The 23,712-nt window shown below is 37.1% G+C and overlaps 3 protein-coding genes across 5 annotated transcripts in view; 2 read left to right on the top strand and 1 right to left on the bottom strand.

The window, feature by feature from the left end:
* LOC139933770 (mitochondrial carnitine/acylcarnitine carrier protein-like) overlaps window positions 1–23,102 on the top strand; it is a 35,788-nt gene extending 12,686 nt beyond the window's left edge. Inside the window, exons 1-9 of one of the 2 annotated variants that reach the window (XM_071927973.1) lie at window positions 11,319–11,548; window positions 14,147–14,239; window positions 14,483–14,610; window positions 14,932–15,022; window positions 15,810–15,933; window positions 17,247–17,319; window positions 18,206–18,315; window positions 18,847–18,971; window positions 21,089–23,102. In XM_071927973.1, coding sequence (XP_071784074.1) covers window positions 11,453–11,548; window positions 14,147–14,239; window positions 14,483–14,610; window positions 14,932–15,022; window positions 15,810–15,933; window positions 17,247–17,319; window positions 18,206–18,315; window positions 18,847–18,971; window positions 21,089–21,151 — 903 coding nt within the window. In that variant the 5' untranslated portion in view covers window positions 11,319–11,452 and the 3' untranslated portion in view covers window positions 21,152–23,102. Of the gene's footprint in view, window positions 1–11,318; window positions 11,549–14,146; window positions 14,240–14,482; window positions 14,611–14,931; window positions 15,023–15,809; window positions 15,934–17,246; window positions 17,320–18,205; window positions 18,316–18,846; window positions 18,972–21,088 lie in introns of those variants that run through there. The other variant, XM_071927974.1, reaches the window with a different exon arrangement.
* LOC139933769 (uncharacterized) lies at window positions 1,026–6,534 on the top strand. Its single transcript, XM_071927972.1, has 4 exons — window positions 1,026–1,112; window positions 2,856–2,904; window positions 3,936–4,113; window positions 4,522–6,534. The coding sequence occupies exons 2-4, from the start codon at window positions 2,880–2,882 to the stop codon at window positions 5,267–5,269; spliced, it is 951 nt and encodes a 316-aa protein (XP_071784073.1). The 5' UTR covers window positions 1,026–1,112; window positions 2,856–2,879; the 3' UTR covers window positions 5,270–6,534.
* On the bottom strand, window positions 5,444–11,274 carry LOC139933768 (alpha-1,6-mannosyl-glycoprotein 4-beta-N-acetylglucosaminyltransferase-like). Of its 2 annotated transcripts, none has more exons than XM_071927970.1 (5): window positions 11,185–11,274; window positions 9,457–9,622; window positions 8,817–8,881; window positions 8,269–8,371; window positions 5,444–7,700 (listed from the first exon to the last, which is right to left on the bottom strand). In XM_071927970.1, exons 2-5 carry the CDS (start codon window positions 9,566–9,568, stop codon window positions 6,544–6,546), a joined length of 1,437 nt encoding a protein of 478 aa, XP_071784071.1. In that variant the 5' UTR covers window positions 9,569–9,622; window positions 11,185–11,274; the 3' UTR covers window positions 5,444–6,543. The 2 variants fall into 2 exon arrangements, with proteins under 2 accessions (XP_071784071.1, XP_071784072.1); XM_071927971.1 differs by having other exon boundaries at window positions 11,122–11,237.
* Window positions 23,103–23,712: the final 610 nt, after the last annotated feature.

Below are 23,712 nucleotides of genomic sequence, written 5' to 3'. Positions count from 1 at the left end.
TTTACAGCTTGCTTGTTTTCTACTTTTTTAAGCGTACTTTCATCAGTGGAAATACAATTATCGGACCTATATAGGCCTTCAAGTTTATAGACCGTAATAATAAGTAATATTTATAATTACTGAAACCCGATCCATTTCTTTTTTAGCCAAATTAGTTCATCGTTTGTTATTTTCTACCATGTCCTTTGTACTTCAAATTCAAATCAAAAGTAGGCTACCATTCTTTAGCGACTTGGCAAAAATACCAAACATGGTCGTCATTATATAGGAGCATTGTGATCGAGCAAGACATTCCCAAATTCCCTTGGACAGTTGTAGTAAACAAAAATCTAAAATGTTCACTCTACGGGTTGGGCCAAGTTGAGATTTCGGCTCTAGCCGTCATTTTGCAAATAAATTGGTTGCCAATAAAAAAGCGGCAGCAATAGTTGGCGGTGTATAGTTGGATCCACGCTGAATGAATGCGGAACAAACAAAGTAGTTGTAAACACCATTAGGCATTCAGAGTAAAGTGGTCGTCCAAATGTTGTCAGATCTTCGTGACAGTCTTAAAATAGTCTTTGTCAATAGTTGTTGAGAGTAAATTGGTCGACTTGTCCAACCCGTATACACTTTGTCAACAATGGTCGGTAAATAGCCCGACGGCATTGTCAGCATTAAGAAATTGCGGTGCTATTCATGGGACAGTTACCTTCTTTTTTGTTGGTCTGTAAACGAAGTCGGAGCTGAAACCGATGAAGTCAGAAAACAAATCTTTTTGTAGATAAATTAAACTGTTTTATTACCAAAACGCTCATTCAAGCAAAAAGGGGTGTAAGAAAGTTGCAAAATCACTGAAGTTCAACATCAGAGTGTCACCGGGACACGGTAGACCCATTTAAGCGTTTCTTCACCCTGGCACTTTTTGCGTAGCAACCATCGCTGCTGTCGAGAGTTGGTTTATGACCGTGTCTGCTGCTGTATCGACTGCCACATCGGGGGCATGGCTGCGTTTTATTGGCAAGTGAAACACAGAACGTGCAAGAAAGCAGTATGGACCACGATGCAATAATTGGTCCAGTGCATCTTTAATTTCCGTCATGGACAGCTTGAAGTCTTCACACTGTGTTGAGGTATGTATTAATTTAAAACCTAATAGTCAGTTCCCGTTGTAGTTTTCGTGTAAATTGAAACGGTTTAGTATCCACTTCGTTGTCCATAAATTAAATTTAACACTTTATTTATATCATTATTCAATACTCAGTTTAAATAATCACTTTATTTAATCCAAAATACTTAATTTCCACTCATAAATCATAGGCCCCATACGCTTGGATAAATTAATTAAATGTCCAAAAGCCAGGGATTGTCAAGTAATCGTTTGAAGCTTGGTGTAAAACTGTCACCTGTATAGTAATGTAACACAATCCAGGACGTATATAGGTCTATAAAGCAGCAACGTATGTAGATATTAAATAAATAAGTATAATATAGGAATACGGTAGAAATTACTTGATCAAGTTACTTGATTATCATAATTGCAATGTATTGTTCCAGGCCTTCATTCAAATAATTAAGTTGTCTTTTACAAATTTCAGCCGAATGCAACCAGAGCAATACTATTGCATGCAACCAGTTCCCCTCTCTCTAAATAGAAACTTGTGCGTTCTTTTCTTCAAAACATATTTCTTACCCAAGGTTGTCAGAGTTTAACTAGGCCTAATAAACGTTTGTTTTAGTGAAAGTGTAACTCCCGTTAGCGCCCTCTTGTTTTTAGGCCTAAGATAGTTCATAATTTGTTTATTATTGGGTTTTATCATTTTAATATTTTAAAAAGAGCTTTAAAAAAAAACTGAACCAAAAGTCGGCAGACATTATTGACAAACTTTAGTCATTCTCATTTAATTCCCGTTATAAATGCATCAAGGACGTGGCCATAGTTTGCTATGTCATTTTACCAATGAAGGAACATCGGCTATAATTTAAAGAGATTGTTGGACGAGAAACTAACTAATGTAGATGGCAAATTTACTTGTTCACATATTATTTTCTTAAAATGCATTCCTTCACGAACTGGATCATCATAACCGCGGGCATGAATTTGACCCAGAATATATGAGGTCAGACACACAAACAACCGGATATCATGCCACATGTGATTTCAAGCGCTCGATCTGATTATTTTCATGACGATTTTATTTATTTTTTACTAAAATCTATTTTAACACAAGTTTTATTGTTAACACAATAACGACGAACTATCGCCATTTCCCCCTCCTATATTCCAAATAATTGCAATAAAATCCGAAGCTTGAAATGTTAGTCTGAATCCTTGGATATCGAGAGAGTTTCAGCATTCATTACTTGTCATTGCAAAAAGGAACCAGTCCGAAATGGCCGGGCGGCAGTTTCATCTTCAACACACCATAACCGCGGTTATATAATTTAATTAGTTACACACTAATTGGTTCAACTTAAACTGTCCTACTGATTAATGAAAGCAATTGACTTTTAAAGGGGTGTATTTCATCAACATTATCATGACCCCTGCCATTATGAACTGCTCTGAATAAAATAGATTAGCGCCCGATCGATCGCTTTGATCGAAACCAAGGCGACAGTCTATTGTGCGATCTCCACATCGCACCACGGATAGATTATTTCTTTTGTCGGATCAATCCTGTTGTATCTCTGTGTGGATAAACTAGCCACTGCTGTAGTGGGTATTGGAAGGCTTAGAGTGAAAACAGTTAGATAAAGTCATCGTGTGTGTTAATTTTGGATACACACTCTTGCTTTCTAAAATGAAGATGAGTGCTAAAGCAATGCCAAAGTGTCTGTTCTGATTGCCTTATCCTTATTTATTTTACCCGCAGTCTCTGACCAAGTGACTCTGCTGCATGCTGTATAATGAAGTGCCAAACGGTGAGTATTCCAACGAGCTGTTTACGATCATTTACCATTATATGGTTTAATATTTTATTCGCCATGGTTACTTAATAAACGGGGGAGATAGCTGTTGCAAGCTGCCTGCCAACTAAAATGTGACCCTTCATGAGTGACCTAAATGATACTGACGACGTTTCTACCACTACGCTTGGGTCGAAACTGCAGTCCATTAAATTAAAGTCTTTCCACTTTAACAGTACATGCGTGATATTCTTCCCACTTTAATAGTCTGACTTCCGATTGCCTTTTTCCTTTGAAAAGTTGTGCATAAATATCATCAACCTGAAACGTCCATTTACATTAAATGTCAGCCTTTCTTGATTGTTTTCATAAACTACTGATTTCCTTCAGTCGCGTTTGGAATACATTAACTTGAATGTGGAAAATATTTACGGCTGTTTAATAATGATGCCAATCGAGAGTTAGCTTCTTCTTGTTATTTAATCACATTATAGACAGCAAACAGTCAAAACTTTGGCACATTTTGTTACTAACTGGGAAACTACTTCAACCTGTATTGAGTTGAATACATGTATCCCACATTCCTTCAATGCATTCTATAATCAACAGCTCCCAAACTTCATAAAGCAGTTAAGCATTGTTGAATATTAAATTGATTTTTCAAGCAATGTTTTCTGATTTTAAAATGAGCTATTTTTATGTAGAAGTGTGAACTTTAAATGAGGTAGCTTTCAGACAGGAACTTTAACAATTTGCTAATTTTTTATTTGTTCAATTACTATATTTGGGGCCAGGAATTACACAGAAGCATGGCCTCGGCCTGCCCCTGGTATGTTAGCCAAGGTGCCCATTCAAAAGTTGCCCAATGGAAGTGCTCTTTGAAAAATGGCAATGCCTTCTTAAATATGGAATTCAAGTGCTGATGTTCTTTGTCTTTAATGAGACTATAAGTTAACTGTAAATTAACAGTTAAGTGTGCCTCATAATTGCTGTAGTTTATACTATTATTATAACTAATTTTTACTAATTTCTTCTCCTGTGCTCAGTTGAGATGATCTCGTCAAGTCAAGAATCAATCCGAAGCCTCCCAGAGCTGTCCCACTACTCCCGGAAGCCCGTCGCAATAAAGACCCCAAAGTCATGGGAGTTTCACTCCCATCAACAGAGAAGGGAGAACTGGCTGGACACAAACAGCATATATGCCAAAAAGAAAAACACAACTGGGTAAGTTGCCTCAGGTTCTCAAATGGCCTAAATCTTACTTATATTTTTTTTCATTTTGAAGGATATTTTTTTTCCAGGCATTATATGCTTTCCACTAAGCCCGAAGCCCGATTTCCGATTTTTGTCCTTCTTTGGAAAATCCAGAAAAGTTGTAATAAAATAGCCTGAAACAAAGCATACAACATAAGTGTACAACTATTCCTACTTTTTTTCAAGGACCAATTATCATGCCTGGTTCCTAAAGTCATTTACTTTTAGCCTGGCGCCAGGCAAACCTATGTTATCAGAGTCAAAATATGTAGGTTATTATAGACAAGAACCATTACATAGGAATTCAGACGGTTTCCTTTAACAAATACTTGGGAGGATATTAGTTTAATTATTTATTAATTTGTTTTTCTTCTCCAGATTACCAAGACCTGGGCATCAAGATCTTCTTACAAGAGAGGCAACCGACATAACATTAAGAGAGGAGCAGGGATATATGAGAAACATCACAGGGTACCCAGTAGTTCCTCATATTAGTGGCAGCCCCAGTCATAGGAGAGGTCGACCAATCCTCCGTCGACCAACAGCAAACACCATCAGTCACGAGTACCGCTGGGTTCACAATGGTCTGAATGGGAAGATGACTCTAACCAACAAAAGATACAGACATGTCTTACCCCCACCACTAAGCAATCACCAAGACTCTGACTCTCACCTCCACTACTGTGAGGTGTTGGGCCAGCGGACTTGCTACCGGTGCGTAGAGGAAGCAAATCGTCAGATGGCTGCAGAGTACCAACAGGAAGCCTTCCCAAGCCTGGAAGTCACTGCCGCTAGCTTGGTTGCACCTAAACTCTCCAAAACACTCATGTTAACAAGAGATGTTCCAAGAAAAGTAGCAACTGCTCCGCAATCTCAAATATCTATGAATCCCTTTGATACGGCATCTACCCCTCCACCTTACAGGATTTCTTCTGCTTTTACACAAAGTCACCATCAGATCAGCATTTCCAAAGACAAGATGGTGAAATCCTTGAGCAAGACCTTGAAGAGGGACAACACTATGATGAAAGATACTAGTGGCAGTAGAAAAACGCCAAGGTTACAAAGAACTAGGAGTAAACATTCTAATTCCTCACTGTCTGTGCCAATAATGAAAACTAGGTAGTACAAGTGATGACAATATCCCTAGAGGAAGGGAACATATTCGAGTTTCCCACCTATCTTTTAAACCACTTCATTCATGGAATTTGTTTACTACTTAACCAAGGTGAAGTTTGGACAAAAGGGGGCAAATCTTTTCTCAAAGGAAAAATCAATATATAATATTTAAAGTTGGTACTTTTAATTGTAAATACAAATTGGTTTTATTTGGCAATCAAAATGATGAATATGTCTAAATGTAAAAAAAAATTGTTTTATGAAAACAAAAAACTATAATTGCACCACACCTGATCAGCAATCTTTATAATTTAGTAAGGCTTCAAAGAAAACTTGTAATACTGCAGTATAAGATATCCTTTCACATAACTTATAAAGGGCTTGGGTACTTTTTGTAACACAAAACACATTGTTGAGGAAATAATTATGGTCTCAGTTTTAGCCTGAATTTTTTTTTGTGACTTGTTTTTAAACTCATTTCTCAAAAACTACAACACCTCAGCAAGTAATATTTTATAGGAAGCTTTCTACCATCATTATCTTCAAACTCTGAAGTTTAGTGTAAATCTATGGACATTGCGTTTTATGTCCAACAAAAAGTTCCGAAAACCCTTTAAACACTCTTTGTAATAAAATAAGTGCTACCGTGAAAGATGCAATATGTTACACATTATAGTATTTCCTTTTAAATTATAAAACAAGTATTTTTAACAACGCCAAGGCTACTTGGTGAGCATTCATTTTACAGGTGCCAGAATGGAAAGAGTACAGTATTAACGTATTTTACGCACAAATGTAACTGTTTAAGTTAAACAATTTTTGATATGAATAACGTTTGCATGTATACATAATATATTATATCAATTTGAAAGACAAAGTGTTTTATATTTGATTGCTGAACTTTATTTAAAAAATCTATATAAGGCCATTATTACATCTGATTACTCATTTGCCAAATGGTTCAAATTTGAAAATATAATTTGATTAAAAGCCAAGAGCAGTTTGAATGAATGAAGTTTATTTTCTATTCACTTTAAGTGTGTATGTTTTGTGTCTGGATGGAATACTATTCCACAAAAGCCCATCTGTGATCTCACCCACAAAGCCTTCTACCCACACCACTCATAAACCCTTTTTCTGCAGGTACTGTTGTTAAAGATGGAAAAATATAAAATCTCACAAATTGCACTACATAGTGTGACGTATATTTATTTTAATCGTGCTTCATCCAATGAGTAAATTATTGTCTAGATTCACATATGATTAACTTGGACCAAAGTTTCATCTGTGGACCCACACAGCAATCTCCTTGACCAGTAGCCAAGACTGTTGACTTTTGGTCACCTTTACCTGAATACACTTGACTGGGGAGTCAATCTTTTGGTCCAAATTCCTCTCATCGAATTTCCCTTCGTTAAACTCCCCAATGAATTGGTAGTCTGTGCACCTCGGTGTGGAGTCCAGACTTATTGTCAGTACCACTGGGCTTACTTCAACCTTCCCTGCTCGCAGGATATCCTCAGGGTAGGTGTCTGACCCACTTAATATCACAACCCTGGAAAGACGAACTGGTGTCTCAAAGACCAGGAGTAGGGTATCACCCATGATGGGTGTCTTACCCCAGAAGTAGCCAGGCTTTGAGCTATAGGCTAGTTGGGGTACATACATGCTGAAGGCTTCCATGCTGCTGTACAACACAGCTGGTGGGTTGTCACTCTGGTACTTCTTGCCGCTGTTTGCCTCAAAGAATCGATCAACCAGCTCCTGCTCCTTATTTCTGAGGGAGGATTGCACCCCGACATGCTGGAAAATGGACGGAGCATGTCTGAACATCCCCTCTTGGGCATTCAGAAGATTGTAGTACTTTTGCAAGAAGTCTACGGGCTGTTCCTCATAGAAAAACAGCATAAACTGGGCTAAACGCAGCAGATCACTGGACCGCACAAGCTTCCCAATAAAGCCAAGCTCTGAAAACTCCAGCGTTTTCCACTGCTTTTGTTTATTGGTTTCAAGAAATCCTCGGATGGATTGGACAAAGTTTGGTGACGAGACAACATCGTCCTCAAGCTGGAGGTAATATTCCGAGAGATCATGGCAATAGCTGAACAAAAAAGCATAGTCAACTACTTGTTTTGCCCTCCATTTAACGCGATCCTCAGAATCACCAAAATTCTGTTTGAGATTATTCAAGGGTGGATAAAAAGATCGCGGCGCGACGATCAGTTGCATGAATCCATTAGAGAAGTATTTGCGGTAAGATGACTCCAAGTCTATCTTCAGGAGTTTGTTGAGCTCGTCATCAAAGTTGGCAGCAAATATCACCACGGTCATGACGGAACGCTCCTCTGGGGTAGAGTTTTCAATGAGCGAGTCTAAAGTTTGTTGAAGGTAGTCCTTTTGGTCACGCTTGACAGTTGGTATAGCTATCGTTAGAAAGTCTGCAAAAAAGACAACAAATCAACCTTGTCAACCCCGAGATCTCACATTATGATATTGGCTATAAACTTTGATTACAGACCGGTAGTTCCTTCTTCATGGTTCAATTTTACCCTTTTCTTAGGCTTTTCCCCACAGTCCAAATATTGAGACTGTTTATTGCAAAATGCTCGTTTACAAAACAGTTGATTTTGATGGTCATTGTTACTTGAAAATGTAAAGAAAAAGGCCAGTTTAATTATAGGGTTTAAAAACCTATAGTACAATGCGAAATTGAAAAACATGAAATACTGTAAACCAATGAGATGACCTCAACTTGTCTCAGTAGGATTAAATACTTCAAAATAGTAGTTTAAAAATCAGTTGATTTGCTAGTCATTGTTCCTTGATAATGTTGAAGAAAAAAAAGCCAGTTTAATTTTATAGTTTAAAAACATATAGTACAATGTGAAATTGAGTAATATTGAATACTGGTAGGTCTTTGAAGTTCGTCAATTTGGCCCAATTCCATTGAGCTGCTTATAAAGCACAACAAATTTGAAATTCACTAACGTTGCTGTTGATCCTTACCTTTAGTTGGTTCCCGGTTCCCCAGTACAATGGCTTTATCCTTATCAATGTAAATAGAGCTTGCACACAGTTGGGGCTTGGCGTTTTGGAGCAAGATTTGGGCCTAAAACATTGAACAAAAATAATTTGTTAGTCACAAGCCTGACATTCCCCAAATCCCAACAAATTCCTAAACCCAAGTAGCTATTGGACCCTGCTTCTGATACCTTAACAAATTATATAAAACTGTATGACAATATTAATTTTGGTTTTTACACATACACTGAAGTTGTGTTAGCACTGTTTATTCAGTACTTACCCGAGTTCTGTGAAAAAAATCACAGGCATATTACTCGGGTGGGATTCGAACCCATGACCTTTGCAATTCTAGCGCAGTGCCATACCAACTATGACAACATATGTTAACCTATGACAACATATGTTAACCTATGACAACATATGTTAACCAAGGGTCTTATAAGAGCATTTATACAAATATACAACATATTTTCTGAAACAAACTCAAAAATTGCTTGTTTCAATATATTTCTTGGTTTTCTGTTTTTTACCTGTTTATTTGCATGATTGTTCTTCAAAAGTTCTCTGCCAGTTCCAGCTCCAAGCAATTCTACATCTAAAAAAACAATTAAAAATATTTACAAAATAAATTAACTGAGTAATTATTCTTGCCTGAAACACTATAGCTTTTGAGAAATGAGTAAAATGATCTTGCGAGTCCAAAACCTAATGTTTGAAAACATTGAAAAGATAAAGTAGGTTTTTCCCACAATTTTCTTGTGACTGACTCGGCTGACTGATTGAGCTTAAACTTTCACAAATGCATTACTTCATGTACATGTTGGGTCACACAAAGCGCAGATGTTGCTTTTTGACAATCACAAATGTTATCTGCGTTATTGCGCCATTAATTTTCCACAAACATGGGAGGACACTGTATGGTAGGACCATAGGACCCTTCATGTGAGGCGCTGTTTATAAGCCCCTTGCATTGGCCACCATTGTTAATGACAAACACTGGAAATTGGCATGCGTGAAGACCTAGCATTGGCTGAAAGTCATGCGCAGCCAGTACACGTTTTCATTGTCTGTCATCAAAGCGTTGCAAGCAGTCTATTAGTTCTTTAAACCATTGCCATGGTTACTCCTGCTTAACATTTTGTAAAGTTTGCCCTGAGATTTCTGACTAACCCGTGGTAATACTCAGCAGAGTTTTGACAAGCCACGTGTTGATAGCGAAGAGGACTAAGACTGCAAATATGAGAAGCCTATTCCAGGCTTTGACATTCCCAGTCTGTATCATCTTTTGTTTCGCTGAGTCACCATGGCAATATGCCAACACCGTTGTACACAAAACCTAGAAGCAAGACAAGAATGAATCTTTTTTATAATGGTATACTTATTGTGTTACTACCGCACTTAAGGTAAATTCCAATAAGAAATATCAAACATAAAATTCCACAGTTGAGTAACCTAAACTGGGTATTGATTTAGAGAATAGTGTGCTATATTTAAAAGGTCTATAAACTTTTCAGGACTTGAGTACCTTGACATCATCATGGCAATTTATATATAGTATATTATAAGTATTGTTTGAAGCTTTGCATGGTGTGCAGAAATAGGAAGAAACAAAACAAACAGTAAACTTGCGAGTACAACCATGTGTAAATCTCTTTTGTGTGAGTGTTGGCACTGAGAAGAGCCGGTTTGGTATCAAAATTCTGAACAGGCCCGAAGTGAAGAAGAGCAGAATATACTGTTTGAAAAGTCAAGACCAAACCAACCAGGAGCCAACACTCACACAAAAGAGATTAACACATGGTTGTACCCTCAAGTTTACTAAGGGAATCAATGTGTGGTGAAGAGGTTTTCAACTAGTGGTTTAAACCAGCCGAGGCCTGGTTCTTGATAATTGCACCGAGTAGAAGTCGAGGTAAATTATCAAGAACCAGGCCTCGGTGGGTTTAAACCACTAGTTGAAAACCGATTCAACACACTTTGATTCCCATTCATAAATACCTTTTCGGTAAAAAAACATCAACACTTTTTGTCAAAAAGTAAAATAAATGCAAAAATTATAATTGTTCAATGATTTCTTTCAACACAACACCCCTCCAGCTATGAAATGGTAAGGCCTTATAAGCAGATTGCTGTGCGCGTATCGAGGAATGTGGCACAACTGTCCCCGCCGTTGCTCTCGACCAATAGGAATGACGAAACTGTCTTATAAGCACAGGCGCAAGCTCGCGTGTCACACCCATGTTTCAACACTTTTTACTAGTCATTATCAAAGGTTTAAACACCCCCCACGTGACACGCTCCCCACCAATAGGAATAGCGAAACTGTCTTAGGTATTTATGAATATTTGTTTATAGTTTCTTCCTATCTATGAATGATATATATCTAGTAGTAGTACACTTATTTATCTGCTCAATATAGAAATCTACAGTTGGATAAAAATCTGCATTGTTCATTTCTCAGTCTCATGTCTCTAGTATTAGTGTTAGTAATGTGTAAGTAAAGTAGTCTATTGCAAGTTACCAGGTCCCCACAGCATGACATCCCCAGCCACCAAGTAGTAACTAACTATCATAATATTATTTTTATTATATGAAAAGCAGACAAGTGACATGGGGTGGGCCAGGTGGATGGTGCGAATCATGGAGGTACGAATACAAAATTGTGATTGTAGATACACACATGGTGTTACCGCAAACCAAGTATGTATTTATACCTCACCATGCAATGCCTCAAATCCTATATTGGTGATTGTTGCATACCAACGTCAATACTCAATTACAAAGTACGACAAGAACGTTAACAAACTTGTTGCGGTGACCGATCACCCCACGTACCTATTGAGGACTGTACTACAAAAAACTGCACACAAAATATTACATTCTCAAGACTTACACTACCTAGAAATCGGCCTGATCATAAAAGTGTAGAGCAGTGTGTAGCAGAAAACTTCCCTGTCTAACAAACACCTGTCACTGAGTGAAACTCTGAAAACAAAGTATTGTAAAGCGCCACCAGTTGGTAGATTTCGTTTAGTTAGTCTGGTGACCACAAGATTTCTTTTAGTCGTGTTAACATTGCGAAGGATAGAAGGTGGGATAAAAGACCTAGTACTTGCCGGTAGATTTTCTGTACCAAAAAGAAAAGTTTTAGGAACTCAATCACAAAATGTCGAAAGAAATCAGCCCAGCTAAGAATTTTATCGCAGGCGGCTTTGGAGGAGTCTGTCTGGTCGTGGCTGGTCACCCATTAGATACAATCAAGGTGAGCAATACGAATTGTGGCTATAGCCTATGATACGAATTACTCAATTACCATGATTACTGTGGCTCGCCCACCAAAAGTGTGCCCACAAGCGCACCGTCCGTCCGATGGTGGACACTATCTTTTTCATTATCAAGCCAAGGCCAGGCTCTGCTGGTTCGTGTGCCCCCCCCCCCCCCCCCATCCCCTGCAATGAGAGTCTTTCCAGTCACTGAGTCGGTCAGTGTACTGTCCTGTGTGGGCTGACTTCTTCTCGAATCCCGGCTAGTTTTCATCTTGACTCTTCTTCTTGACTCTCGTTCTTGTCTTGTAATATTGTATTTTTTGTATTAATAAGATTAAGAAAGACACTCAGTACTCACCCTCTTGATTGATATTTAACCATTCAGTCAGACTCGGGGACAATTTCATCCGACAATTTTGCATATACGACTGAAGTAACTGAACAGATAGATTTTGTTCACACTAGTAGATGCTATGTATTGAGTAGCAAATGAATAATGATGATTTTTTACTCAGTAGCAAGTGTTGTAATACATTTTGCGTAGCATTTTGCTCTGCCATACAATTAGTACAAGGGAAATCATTTACTGCCATTATTGCTTCATCCTGCAGTTCCAGGAAATCTTTCCGTATCATGCAACCCCCTTTTCACGCATTTCAGGAATATCTCATTATGAGTAAATTAGATACTATTTCTTAAAGGAACATTACAGAATCGGTTTTGCTAGCAAAAGAAGTTGCTGGCAGTGTAACCACTTTATGTAATCAAGGTAATCCACCTTATACATAAACTGACAAACCTGTAGAAGTTTGAGATCGATTGGCCATCTGGGTCACGAGAGAATAGTGAAAAACAGTTTACAATAAAATACAAATTTTGCATTGCATCGTTGCCAAAACAAAAATGAATAAAACTCTCACTGAGCGATAAACTCAAAGCGCGAAATTAGATCATTTTTTTCTCATCAACTATGAAACTTCAGACAGAAATATTTCAAGGGATGTTTTCTACTATCATCATCATCATTAGACTGTAAATTTTGTGTAAATCTGTGATCTTCACGATTTTTGTTTCTTACCAATTCTGTAACGTTCCTTTAATGAATGTAAAAGTGGTGGCAGGAAATGCACAATTTTTCAAGATCGGACTTGGGGCTAAAATTCTGCTTGCCATCCGACCACCACTTTATTAGGCCTGGGCGAATTATTTGAATATCCGGTTAATGGCGAATAGGTTTTCCTATCCGTAACCGCGAATGCCTTTTTTTTCTTAACCGGATATCCGCATAGGGCGCGAATAGCTATTTATAAACCGGATAGTTCTGTAATTACAACCGAGTAACCGGATATTCTTTAATATCCGAATATCCGCGGACGTCGGGCGACAACTGATATGAATGATTTGTCTGAATCCTTATGAAACTTCTATTAAGACAGCATAAAACAGCATAAATTAAGTATTAAACTATGCTCACCTCCGTGAAGAGTTAAAACAATGACATTTCTGACGTAATTTGTTCAAAGATTACAAAAGTTTTTTTTTTTTTGTTTTTTTTTAAAGCGCCCTCTAGCGGTGAAAAAACTATTCGAATATCCGGTTAATTTCGGATAGTTGGCCAGCGGTATCCGAATAACAAAATTTCACTATTCGCCCAGCACTACACTTTATCTGCCTTAATTTAAGGCAAATTAAATCCTTGCATCTGTCCAGACACAGACTCACAGTCACAGAGGTTTGACTGATTCAGATTATGGAAATAGAGGCACCGCCCACTTTGAGCTTTAAATACTTCATCTAGTAATAATTAGCAGACAGTGTAAAAATCAAATTAATGGTTTATGCTTTAATAGACATTTCAGGCAATTTACTCACAATCTTTTCACGTTTTTCAAGGGCAAACAAAATTGGAAGTCAGACTAAAGTAGGAAGAATATCATTGGGAAATACTAACACATCTTTCAAAAAAACAAAAAAACATTTGGGTCTATGGTTGTTTTGACAACGCTGCTCATGACAACTTCCATTTTAGTTCCTTTGGAATGGGAATGAATGTGCAAGAATTCAGTTCATGTGATGAAATGTGCACTTGAACTTTCCTTTTACATTACATGTACATTTACATTAAAGCCAAAAGTTGTCTTAATAAAGACACTGGACACTGTTGGTAATTGTCAAAGACAAGTCTTCTCACTTGGTGTAACTCAACATATGCATAAAATGACAAACCTGTGAAAATTTGAGCTCAATCGATTGTCGAAGTTGCGAGATAATAATGAACAAAAAAATACCCTTGTCACACAAAGTATGTGCTTTCAGATGCTTGATTTCAAGACCTCATATTCTAAATCTGAGGTTTCGAAATAAAATTTGTGTAAACTTACTTCTTTCTCGAAAACTATGTTACTTCAGGGGGAGCCGTTTCTCTCAATGTTTTATACTATCAACAGCTCCCCATTAGTCGTTACCAAGTAGGGTTTTATGCTAATAATTGTTTTGAGTAATTACCAATAGTGTCCACAGTCTTTAATACTGTTACTGACAATTATATGTACATTTTGAATATTTTTTAATTTTTAACTTCTGTTGTTGAACAGGTCCGGTTGCAGACTCAACCTTCAGTTGCCACAGGGGCCACGCCCCTTTACAGGGGAACATGGGACTGTGCGAAGAAAACAGTGTCAAAAGAGGTAATGATTAAAGGGAAATGCCCTGAAAATATAAAGAAAATTCTCTGTAGAGTGAATTTTACATAACAAAACATTTGCTGTATTGAGTAGAGATGAACATCATTGAGTTTCTCAAGAAATATCTAGTTTTGGGTGTTGTTTTTTTTGTATTTGTTCTTTACTTTCCACAATTGACATTCAGAAAGAGCAGTGACTGTGATGTTTTGACTTCAACATGTCTTGTTTTATTCTTTATCTCCATAGGGGTTCTTTGGTCTGTACAAGGGAATGTTTGCACCCATATTAGGAGTCACTCCAATGTATGCAACTTGCTTCTTAGGTTTCAGTATCGGTAAAAAACTTCAAACGCCAGCTGAAAATGGAAATTACAAGTAAGTTTTAGGACTGAAACAGACACTCATGGACTTGTGTTGTATCAAGGAGGACATTGCCTTCATTTTGGCCTTGGTTCCCCTGATTCCAAAGGACGCAGCCCTGCTTAATGACATAAATGTAAAGACCGGTACTCGAACCCACACTCTGCTGATCAGAAACACTAGAGCTTCAATCTAGTGCACTAGGCAGTTCAGCCTTGGTGCTCCAACAATAGTATACAAAAGAAATGTCTTGGATCAAGATAACTTAAATGACTGCTCTTTTAAAAACCATTTTTGAGTGTAATTTGTATTAATTTTCTTCCTTTCCGTTTCTAGTTTGCAACAACTCTTCAAAGCAGGAATGCTTGCCGGTGTCTTCACAACTGTCATTATGGCCCCAGGTGAACGAATCAAATGCCTCCTACAGGTAAGATATAAATAAAAAACTTATATCTCATCGAGTCGGTGCGAAAAAGTTTCTCCAAATATTACCTTTACATGACATGTATTGTAATGAATGGCACAAATGTCTGTTCTATTTTAATTAATTCTTGTGATCTCTCTGCTGCTGCTTACAAGATGTGATTCCTGGCTATAGACCGTATTGAATAACCCTTTTTTGCTATGAAAAGTCGCCATCTTGTAGGGCAAACTGTATGCTCGTCCAAACGCGCACATCATCGAAGCACGCAGCATGCACCATTCCCGGTTTGATTTCTACGGCACACACACGCACGCACAGACGCCATCTTGTAGGTCAGATATTTGAGCAGCGTGACATCATATTCAATACGGTCTATACGGCATTTACAGGTTGAACGGCTTCTGATTGGTACCCATACAGGAAGACATTAATAAAGAGAGGTTTCAAGCATGGTTTCCAGGAGCCTGTATTCCTCTTAGTGCTAGAAACAAAGTGCAGCACAGTAGGTGCTTTCGTGTTTAAGCTACACAAGGGAGTGTCATTATACATCAGTGATCAATTGATTAATGAGGATGTTTCAAATTTGTTCCAGGCGTTCGTAAATGTCCACCATTATCCAGTTTGAAAAGCTTTGGCTGCAAAAGACATCAAGTGGTTAAATAGCCTTGAAAAAGACCTTGGGTTAGCTTTGTAGGCAAACCCTGCTAACTTTGTCATAGGGCAAAATATGTGGTTTGAGTGTTCATAGGGTGTTGTATAATCAGTTTTGTACTTTATTATTGTTTTTTAGATTCAAGCAGCGTCTAGCGGTAAACCCAAGTATGCTGGACCAGCTGACTGTGCTAAGCAAATTTATCGAGAATCAGGACTCTTTAAGGGGCTCTATAAAGGAACTGGTGCAACACTTCTAAGAGGTGAGTATTTAACCCTATCCCAGCCAAACAGAAACTTCAAGCGGTAAACGTTGCTGTATTTTGTTGCAATTCGCAATCATGTAATATCCCGTACTCTGTTGCAATTGGCTGCATGTAGCAGTGTTTTGCATGTTGCCGGCTCAGTGCTATAATGCCATTATATGCAATATCATTACTGTATTGATCAAAGGGTTGTTACATTAACAAAATTAACATTTTGCAAGGACGAACAAACACCAAGTGCCAAGGCTGGTGTAAACCATGCAACGTTTCAAATCCTCCTCATGTGCATGGTGTTACTGCAAACCTTAGTAGAATTAGTTTTTACTATGTAAAGTTTCGAATCCTACTCTGACTCATGTGCATGGTGTTACTGCAAACCTTAGTAGATTTAATTTTCACTATGTAAAGTTTCAAATCCTACTCATGTAAATAGTGTTACTGCAAACCAAACTAGATTGTATCCCCACTATGCAAAGTTTCAAATCCTACTCATGTGCATGGTGTTACTGCAAACCATACTAGATTGTATCTCCACCATGCAACGTTTCAAATCCTCCTCATGTGCATGGTGTTACTGCAAACCTTAGTAGAATTAGTTTTTACTATGTAAAGTTTCGAATCCTACTCATGTGCATGGTGTTACTGCAAACCTTAGTAGATTTAATTTTCACTATGTAAAGTTTCAAATCCTACTCATGTAAATAGTGTTACTGCAAACCAAACTAGATTGTATCCCCACTATGCAAAGTTTCAAATCCTACTCATGTGCATGGTGTTACTGCAAACCATACTAGATTGTATCTCCACCATGCAACGTTTCAAATCCTACTCATGTACATGGTGTTACTGCAAACCTTACTAGATTGTATCTCCACCATGCAACGTTTCAAATCCTACTCATGTGCATGGTGTTACTGCAAACCATACTAGATTGTATCTCCACCATGCAAAGTTTCACAACCCACTTCTGTATATGGTTTTTCCCAAACCTAACTAACAAAATTGTATTTCAACCATGTTAAGTTTTGAATCCTACAATGTTCAATGTATATCACTGCTAAGCAAATTATGTTTTATTTCACAATATCGGCCCATGTCCTATGTACAGTTTGAACAGGCTGTCCACTTATTTTTGGCAAAACAGAAACATTGGTGAGTACCAGAAAAACGTTACCAAGCAAAACACCATGTCACTTGTACAGTTTGGAATTTCCTGCTTATTTTTGAAACTGCTTTCAGACAACATCCCTCCTTCAAGCTCTCTGTTTCTTCCTGCTTTTATTATTTTGTATTATTCCTTCTTGTTGCAGACGTTCCCGCTAGTGGCATGTATTTCATGGTATATGAATGGCTTAAAATAGCGATCACACCGGCTGACCAAAAGTACGTCCTATTTGCTTGCTTGTTTTTTTATGTTGCTCCGTCTTGCTTTTAAAATATGCAAGTGTTTCATCTTTGTAAAATTACATTTCTGATTATTTTTAAACTGCTTTGTTATTGGTTCATTAATTTTAAGTTGTCTGTTTACTTGTCAATATGTAAATAATAATAAATAATAATATAGTGCTCTTATCCGTCCCTCGATGCTCAAGGCACTTCAGTATATTCTTGCTAGGTATTGTGGAGCTACGTTTTTGAAGTGTAAAACCCTTTTCTCTTACCTAGCACCATGTAATTGTTTACAGGGTGCTGTGGCGCAATATGCTGCTGATCAAACCAGGAACGTGAACCCCTTCTCTTTTTTATAAGTGCACTGGGGTCGATTTCACAAAGAGTTAGGACTCGTCTTATCTCGAGATAGGACTAGTAACTCGTCCTAACTTAGGATTAATCTTAAGGTCTGCATGCTACGGTGCATGGTTGGGACTCGCCCAACGTCCTAAGATTAGTCTTAAGTTAGGAAGAGTTTTGTGAAATCGACGGCAGGACTAGAACCCACACTCTGCTAATCAGATACACCTGAGATTGAGTCTAGTGCTCTTATCTACACTGCCTGATACCAGATGAAACATTGCTTCATCAGGGGTGGCATGGGTGGCTAGTGCATTAAGCTCTCACTTCTCATCACTGTGGCCCTGGTTCAATTCCCGGCTAGGGCCACATGAGTAAGAATAATTTATGTGGCTAATCATCCTTACTAGCAGCTGAGAATGGTTGATCACATGGTTGATCAGCAAGTTTACTTGTTATACCTACTTCATATTTTTTTCCCACACCATTCAAAGCTTTGAACACCACTCACTAGTTTGATGTTTTGTTTGTATTGCAGACCAGGAGAATTGAGTGTTCTTCGCGTACTGTTTGCCGGTGGAATGGCTGGTGTTCTGAACTGGTGTGTAGGCATTGCACCAGACACACTCAAGTCCCGATTACAGACAGGTATAGTGGCAGAATCAAACAGTTGTTTCATATTTCCTCCTTTTTTTGTATGGTGTTTCCTATGTGGATTAGTGTGCATTGCCAGATTTTAATCTCTTTTCATTAAATACTGTGTTTATTACAATGTTTTCCCCCTGATATAGGGGTGAGGGTGTCTGCTTTTACAAAAATTGTGTCATTCTATGTCACAAAGTAGATGGTACATGTATGTATTTTTAGGCTGTATTGTATGTATTTCGTTGTAACTTTTATTGTTTGTATTTCAATGTAGTTTTTAATGGATTTTTATTGTATTTTGCGCCTAGAACATTTTTAGATGAAGATGGTGCATTAGAAATGTTATCAATTGTTAGGTGTTCAGACCTCAGCAGAACACCAATTGTTTTGGGTATTTCTTTCTTTCTTTTATACTTTTTATACTGCTTCTTTCCCTCAGCCCTTTCCAAACAGATTGCAATTGAAATGAACCTTGAAACTCACATGGTCACTTTAATCCATCATCATTGTTTTATTTTCCTCTTGTCAATGCAGCCCCTGAGGGAACCTACCCTCGTGGTGTCCGTGACGTCTTCCCGAGACTAATAAAGAGCGAAGGATTCTTCGCTCTGTTTAAGGGAATCACGCCAGTCATGCTCAGAGCTTTCCCAGCAAATGCGGTATGTTGACAAAATTGTGACTCTTGCTACGCACGTTAAATTCAGGGAGCAATTTGGGTTATAATATTTTCAAATTGTATTGTTGAAACAAATACTAATGCTATTTGAAAAGGCCATTCAGAAAGTGTGAATTATATTACCTGTGCTCGATGTAGTGTGGGTAACCATATATTTTATGGTCATTATTTTGAGTTACTGTGAAACAGGTTGACCGTGTTACATGAGTACCATGGATTACGGGATCAATTTAATGTGAAATAATGTACCATGAAATATAGGTAACATGAGTACCACATATTATAATCTTCATTTAACGTTAGTACCATGTGCTCAATGTAACAAGAGTATCCATGGTATATAAATGATCAAATCAACAAAGTAACCATTCATTGTGAAGTGAGAAACCATGAAAATTGACATATTTTCAACATAATCTTTGACTTTGTAGTTCTGCTAAAATATTTCAGGAATTGCATTGCCTATCGGGGGAGAGAGGGGCGGGTATTAATTTACCCGCTCTCCCATAAATAAACAACAATGTGTTTCTATTGATTGTGTATTGCAAATTACAAGGAACCCAGGATGTTTATTGATAAGGGTCCAACTTTATGACTCTGCTTACCGCAGAATTCTGCGCTTGCTAAGCGCAGAGTTCTGTGGTGAGCCGAGCCATGAAATTGGACCAAGATCGTCCTGGTGTTCTTGGATTGGTCCGGCAGTCATTTCTGCCTCCTCACCTTGTGTCTATTTCAACATGTTTTATAAAATGGAATGCATTGTTTCATGAATCATTATTAACCATCTTTGCTTGAACTGTTTCTCTCCTTTTTATTTGTTTTGTGGTCTGACTTGTTCAGCCACACATTTGTTAGGTGCTTTATTTGGTGTAAAGCATTTATAAATGTCTTATGTTTGTGATATTATTTTCAAGATTGCCATTGCATTTATTTACCAGTGCTGCCTATCCTTGGGCAATTTTGTGTGATATAATGTTTGAATGTGATGCTATCATTACAAATTGATCTGTATTGATATTTACTGCATTGGTTTTTATATTGTCATATTGCTGTGTATTACATTCCAAACCACAGTAAATGATATTGGATGGTCAGCCAGTAGGAAGGTTGATTATGAATTGTGTATATTTATTATTTCTCCATCTTGGTATATTGTTTCTTCATTTTGGTATATTTCTCCATCTTTGTATATTTCTTCATTTTTGTATATTTTTTCATCTTAATACATTTTTTCATCTTTATCTATTTCTCCACCTTTTCATAATTCTCCATCTTTTTAAATTTTCAAAAAGAACTTAATTTTTTTTTTAATTCTTGTTCAAGGATGCTATTAACTTTACCATGACCACATAATTATGATATGGATTGTTATCTTGCTTTGCATTTGATTCAAATGTGGATTGTATTTGCAGAGTGCTCTAAGTGGTATTAAGTTGATGGTTTCCGCCACTTTTCAAATTTGATTATTATTATCCTTATTCATTCACCACATAATATGATATTGCAAATTGGTTATCTATCATTCAAAACCACATTGGATGATATTACATGATCATACAGTAGGAGGGTTGACTGTGTATCTTTCTCCATTTTTATGTATTTTCTTCATCTTGGTTGAGTACCATGAAAAACATTCTTGTTACAAAGATGCTATGAACTATATTTATGAACTTATATTTTAATCTTGCTCTGCATTTGGTTGTTTCCAATGTGGTTATTTGTAGAGTGCCTTTAGTGTTATTAAGTTGACATACAATTGCTACTCAAATCTTATCATTGTTTAATTACTATTATTAGATGCATTCACCATATGAAATGATATTGCAGATTTTATAGGTTATCTATTATTCAAAAAGTGGATGATATTGATCAGTCAGATAGTAGGAGGGTTATTACCACATGATATATTTCAGGCAGGCATAGTCTATTTATCATACAAAACCATTTATAAAATTAATGATATTGAATTTTAGTTAATAAACGGTCTATGGTTTTTCTTGTTCATTCTATAACTTGCTGAATCTTTAAGTTAAATGCAGTATGTCAGTAAAATAAAAATATGTTATTAATTTTTCTTCTAATTATTGACATTCTTCACAGGCATGCTTCCTCGGTTACGAGATGGCAATGAAATTCCTGCAGTGGGCCACGCCAAATTTATAACTGAAGTTGTCAACGTTGGTGGTAAGACCAAAGCAATTTGACCATTTGATGGAGTCCGAAATATTTGCGAAGTGAAAGTACACACAGTTGAGTTTGTGTGTACATGAAACAATGGAAAAATTGTGAATAAACTCTTCTGACTGTGATTTTGTACCTATTGAAATCAATTGTTTTATTATAGCCAATTTAACGCACAATCAGGTTTTTTTTTTTTTTGACAAACAGACAGGTTTCAGGGTATTAGAAGAAAACAAATTTGAAAATGATTTTTGGTTGAACAAAGAATTGACTAGAGTGGGATTCGAACCAACGACCTCCGGATTAACGTGCCGGCGCTCTACCAACTGAGCTATCTAGCCCTATATAAACTTTACAGGGCATGGGTCATACAATTTTTATATAAGACCATTTAATTAGACGCAAACGCTGAAAAGTTCCATCAGAAGAGAATGGTCCTGAAACTACACTTTGTTGCATTTGAGTTCATGGACTGGGAAGGGGGTGCCTTAAGCATGTCAAAGGTCATGCGAAATGCACCAATCAGAGCACAAGATATTAATGATTGACAGGTCTGCATGATGTGAATGTGAAAGATGCCGGAATGCTAAGATTTTTTGAGCATGTATCAAAACAAAATGGGAACAGCTTTGTCTCCAACGAAGAGTTTTTATATATTTTTATCTTTAAAGGAAGGGCACACTTTTGGTAATTTTTGGTAACGAGTATCCTCACTTGGTGCATCCTAACTAATGCCAAAAATAAAAAAATAAACTGTAAAATTTGTGCTCAATTGGTCAAAGTTGCAAGATAAAAGAAAAGAAAAAAAACACCATATGTCTGATGGTTTGTCTGATGCTAGAGAAAGGCTTCATGCCTGGAGCAACCACAGGCTCAAATTTTTAGGGAGGAAATTACCTCTTTCTCTAAAACTACACTGCTTCAAAGGGAGTCATTTCTGTTAGTGTTTATTATATCATGAACAGCTCTTCAGTGCTCCTTACCGAAGAAGTATTTATGGTAATTAACTTGTGGAGTAATTACCAAAAGTATACCCTGCCTTTAAATTAATTGGGAAACTAGAGTTATGTGCTTAAGGCACTGCAAGGTGAGGTATCAATGTATGTTCAGTTTGCGCTAACACCATGCGGATATATCTATTTTGCTGGTTTGATATGTGCTTTGAGAACTGTCTTGCCATGTAGAACAAGTAGCAAGATGAGATAAGTTCTGAAGAAACAAATCTACACAGCAAAGTAGATTATATACACATGGTGTTTTCGCAAACTGAGTATACATTGTAACTGTAGTTGATGGGTTAGACATACATTCTAGGTCCAATAAAATCCAATAAAATGGGTTAAATTTTAGACCAGCGACTCGTATATTCAGAGATTTGTGCAATTTATTTCCAACCACCCGCTGTATAATGCGTGTAATTTGAATTCTTCATGGTAGGGTAGGGAACTGTTTATGGCAGAAAAGTTGCTACCAAACTCTTCTGATTTTGAAGATGCATAAAACACAATCAACTTTGAAAGTTTGTGGCAAATCACTGCTTCTCTTGCAGTTGGGGTACTATTGAGGGCGCTAGGTAATGGCGGTAGACATGCTTAGTGATTTTCCATTGTGGCCCATTTCAATAATGGCTGCGGTTTGGCGCAGGCTTCAACATTACAAAGGTGTGGTCTTGAAAAGACCATTGTTGTGGGGCCCACAAATTATTTCTGAGAAAGAATTAGTTATCCAGTTAGTATGCTGCCCTTTTCTGGGCCTCCTAACTCTCATTTGCATCAGTATTTGCCGATAACAAGTATTTATTTTAGGGGGGGGAGGACAAAGTGAAATTCAGAACTTCTTTTGAATAAATAACAACCCTGATGTAGGCCTATTATATAAATATTGTCATCTCAAACATTTTACTAAGTGAAATATCAATAAATCGGACCAGGCAGTTTTTGTTTGACTGTTGTCTACCAAATACTTTACATAATCGTAGAAATTTAGGGGTGTTTTAAACAAATTCATTATGCAAATTATTGTAAATTTTGTGATGTACCTCGCCAGCTATTGTTGAAATAAATCACTGCAAACTCCACCTGTTGCAGATTATTGACCCATATTTACTTTAAGTAAATGTGGATTTGTCAATGGTAAAAAAAAAAAAAAAAAAAAAAAAAATGGAATTGGCATATTTTTGAATGTCTCCCACAAAAAATCAAAAGAACTGTTTATGTGTTTATTTTCTTCAGAAAAAAAATGTATTGGTACAGAGTAAGAGTGAATGCTTCACCTCCTTAGCAAGTTTTAGACACAATAAATGTGTGCTTCAACTATTACTAGTGATAGTAATAGTTTTTTATTCACTTGACTTCACCTATGTATACAATAAAAAACAACAAGCAAAATACCTCGGTAATCTCATAAGATCTTCAGATACGAACAAATCAAAGAAATTGTACTTCAACATGGACAGGTACCCGAAGAGGGTACGACCGTAACTGACACTACATGTACTAACACTAGTCTGTAAGAACCAAATCAAATTGTTAATTTGACGCCCT

The sequence above is a fragment of the Asterias amurensis genome, chromosome 2 (assembly GCF_032118995.1).
Source record: "Asterias amurensis chromosome 2, ASM3211899v1".
In the NCBI taxonomy this organism is placed as follows: Eukaryota; Metazoa; Echinodermata; class Asteroidea; order Forcipulatida; family Asteriidae; genus Asterias; species Asterias amurensis.
This window is presented reverse-complemented; position numbering and strand designations above follow the sequence as displayed.

Excerpts from the sequence above, each read along its gene's own strand:
- LOC139933769 (XM_071927972.1), top strand. The coding sequence starts at position 2,880 with ATGCTGTATAATGAAGTGCCAAACG. Across the intron at positions 2,905-3,935 it reads GTATAATGAAGTGCCAAACG|TTGAGATGATCTCGTCAAGT; the intron begins GTGAGTATTCCA and ends TCCTGTGCTCAG. Across the intron at positions 4,114-4,521 it reads AAAAAGAAAAACACAACTGG|ATTACCAAGACCTGGGCATC; the intron begins GTAAGTTGCCTC and ends TTTCTTCTCCAG.
- LOC139933768 (XM_071927970.1), bottom strand. The coding sequence starts at position 9,568 with ATGATACAGACTGGGAATGTCAAAGCCTGGAATAGGCTTCTCATATTT. Across the intron at positions 8,882-9,456 it reads TCTGCTGAGTATTACCACGG|ATGTAGAATTGCTTGGAGCT; the intron begins GTTAGTCAGAAA and ends TTGTTTTTTTAG. Across the intron at positions 7,701-8,268 it reads GAACCGGGAACCAACTAAAG|ACTTTCTAACGATAGCTATA; the intron begins GTAAGGATCAAC and ends TCTTTTTTGCAG.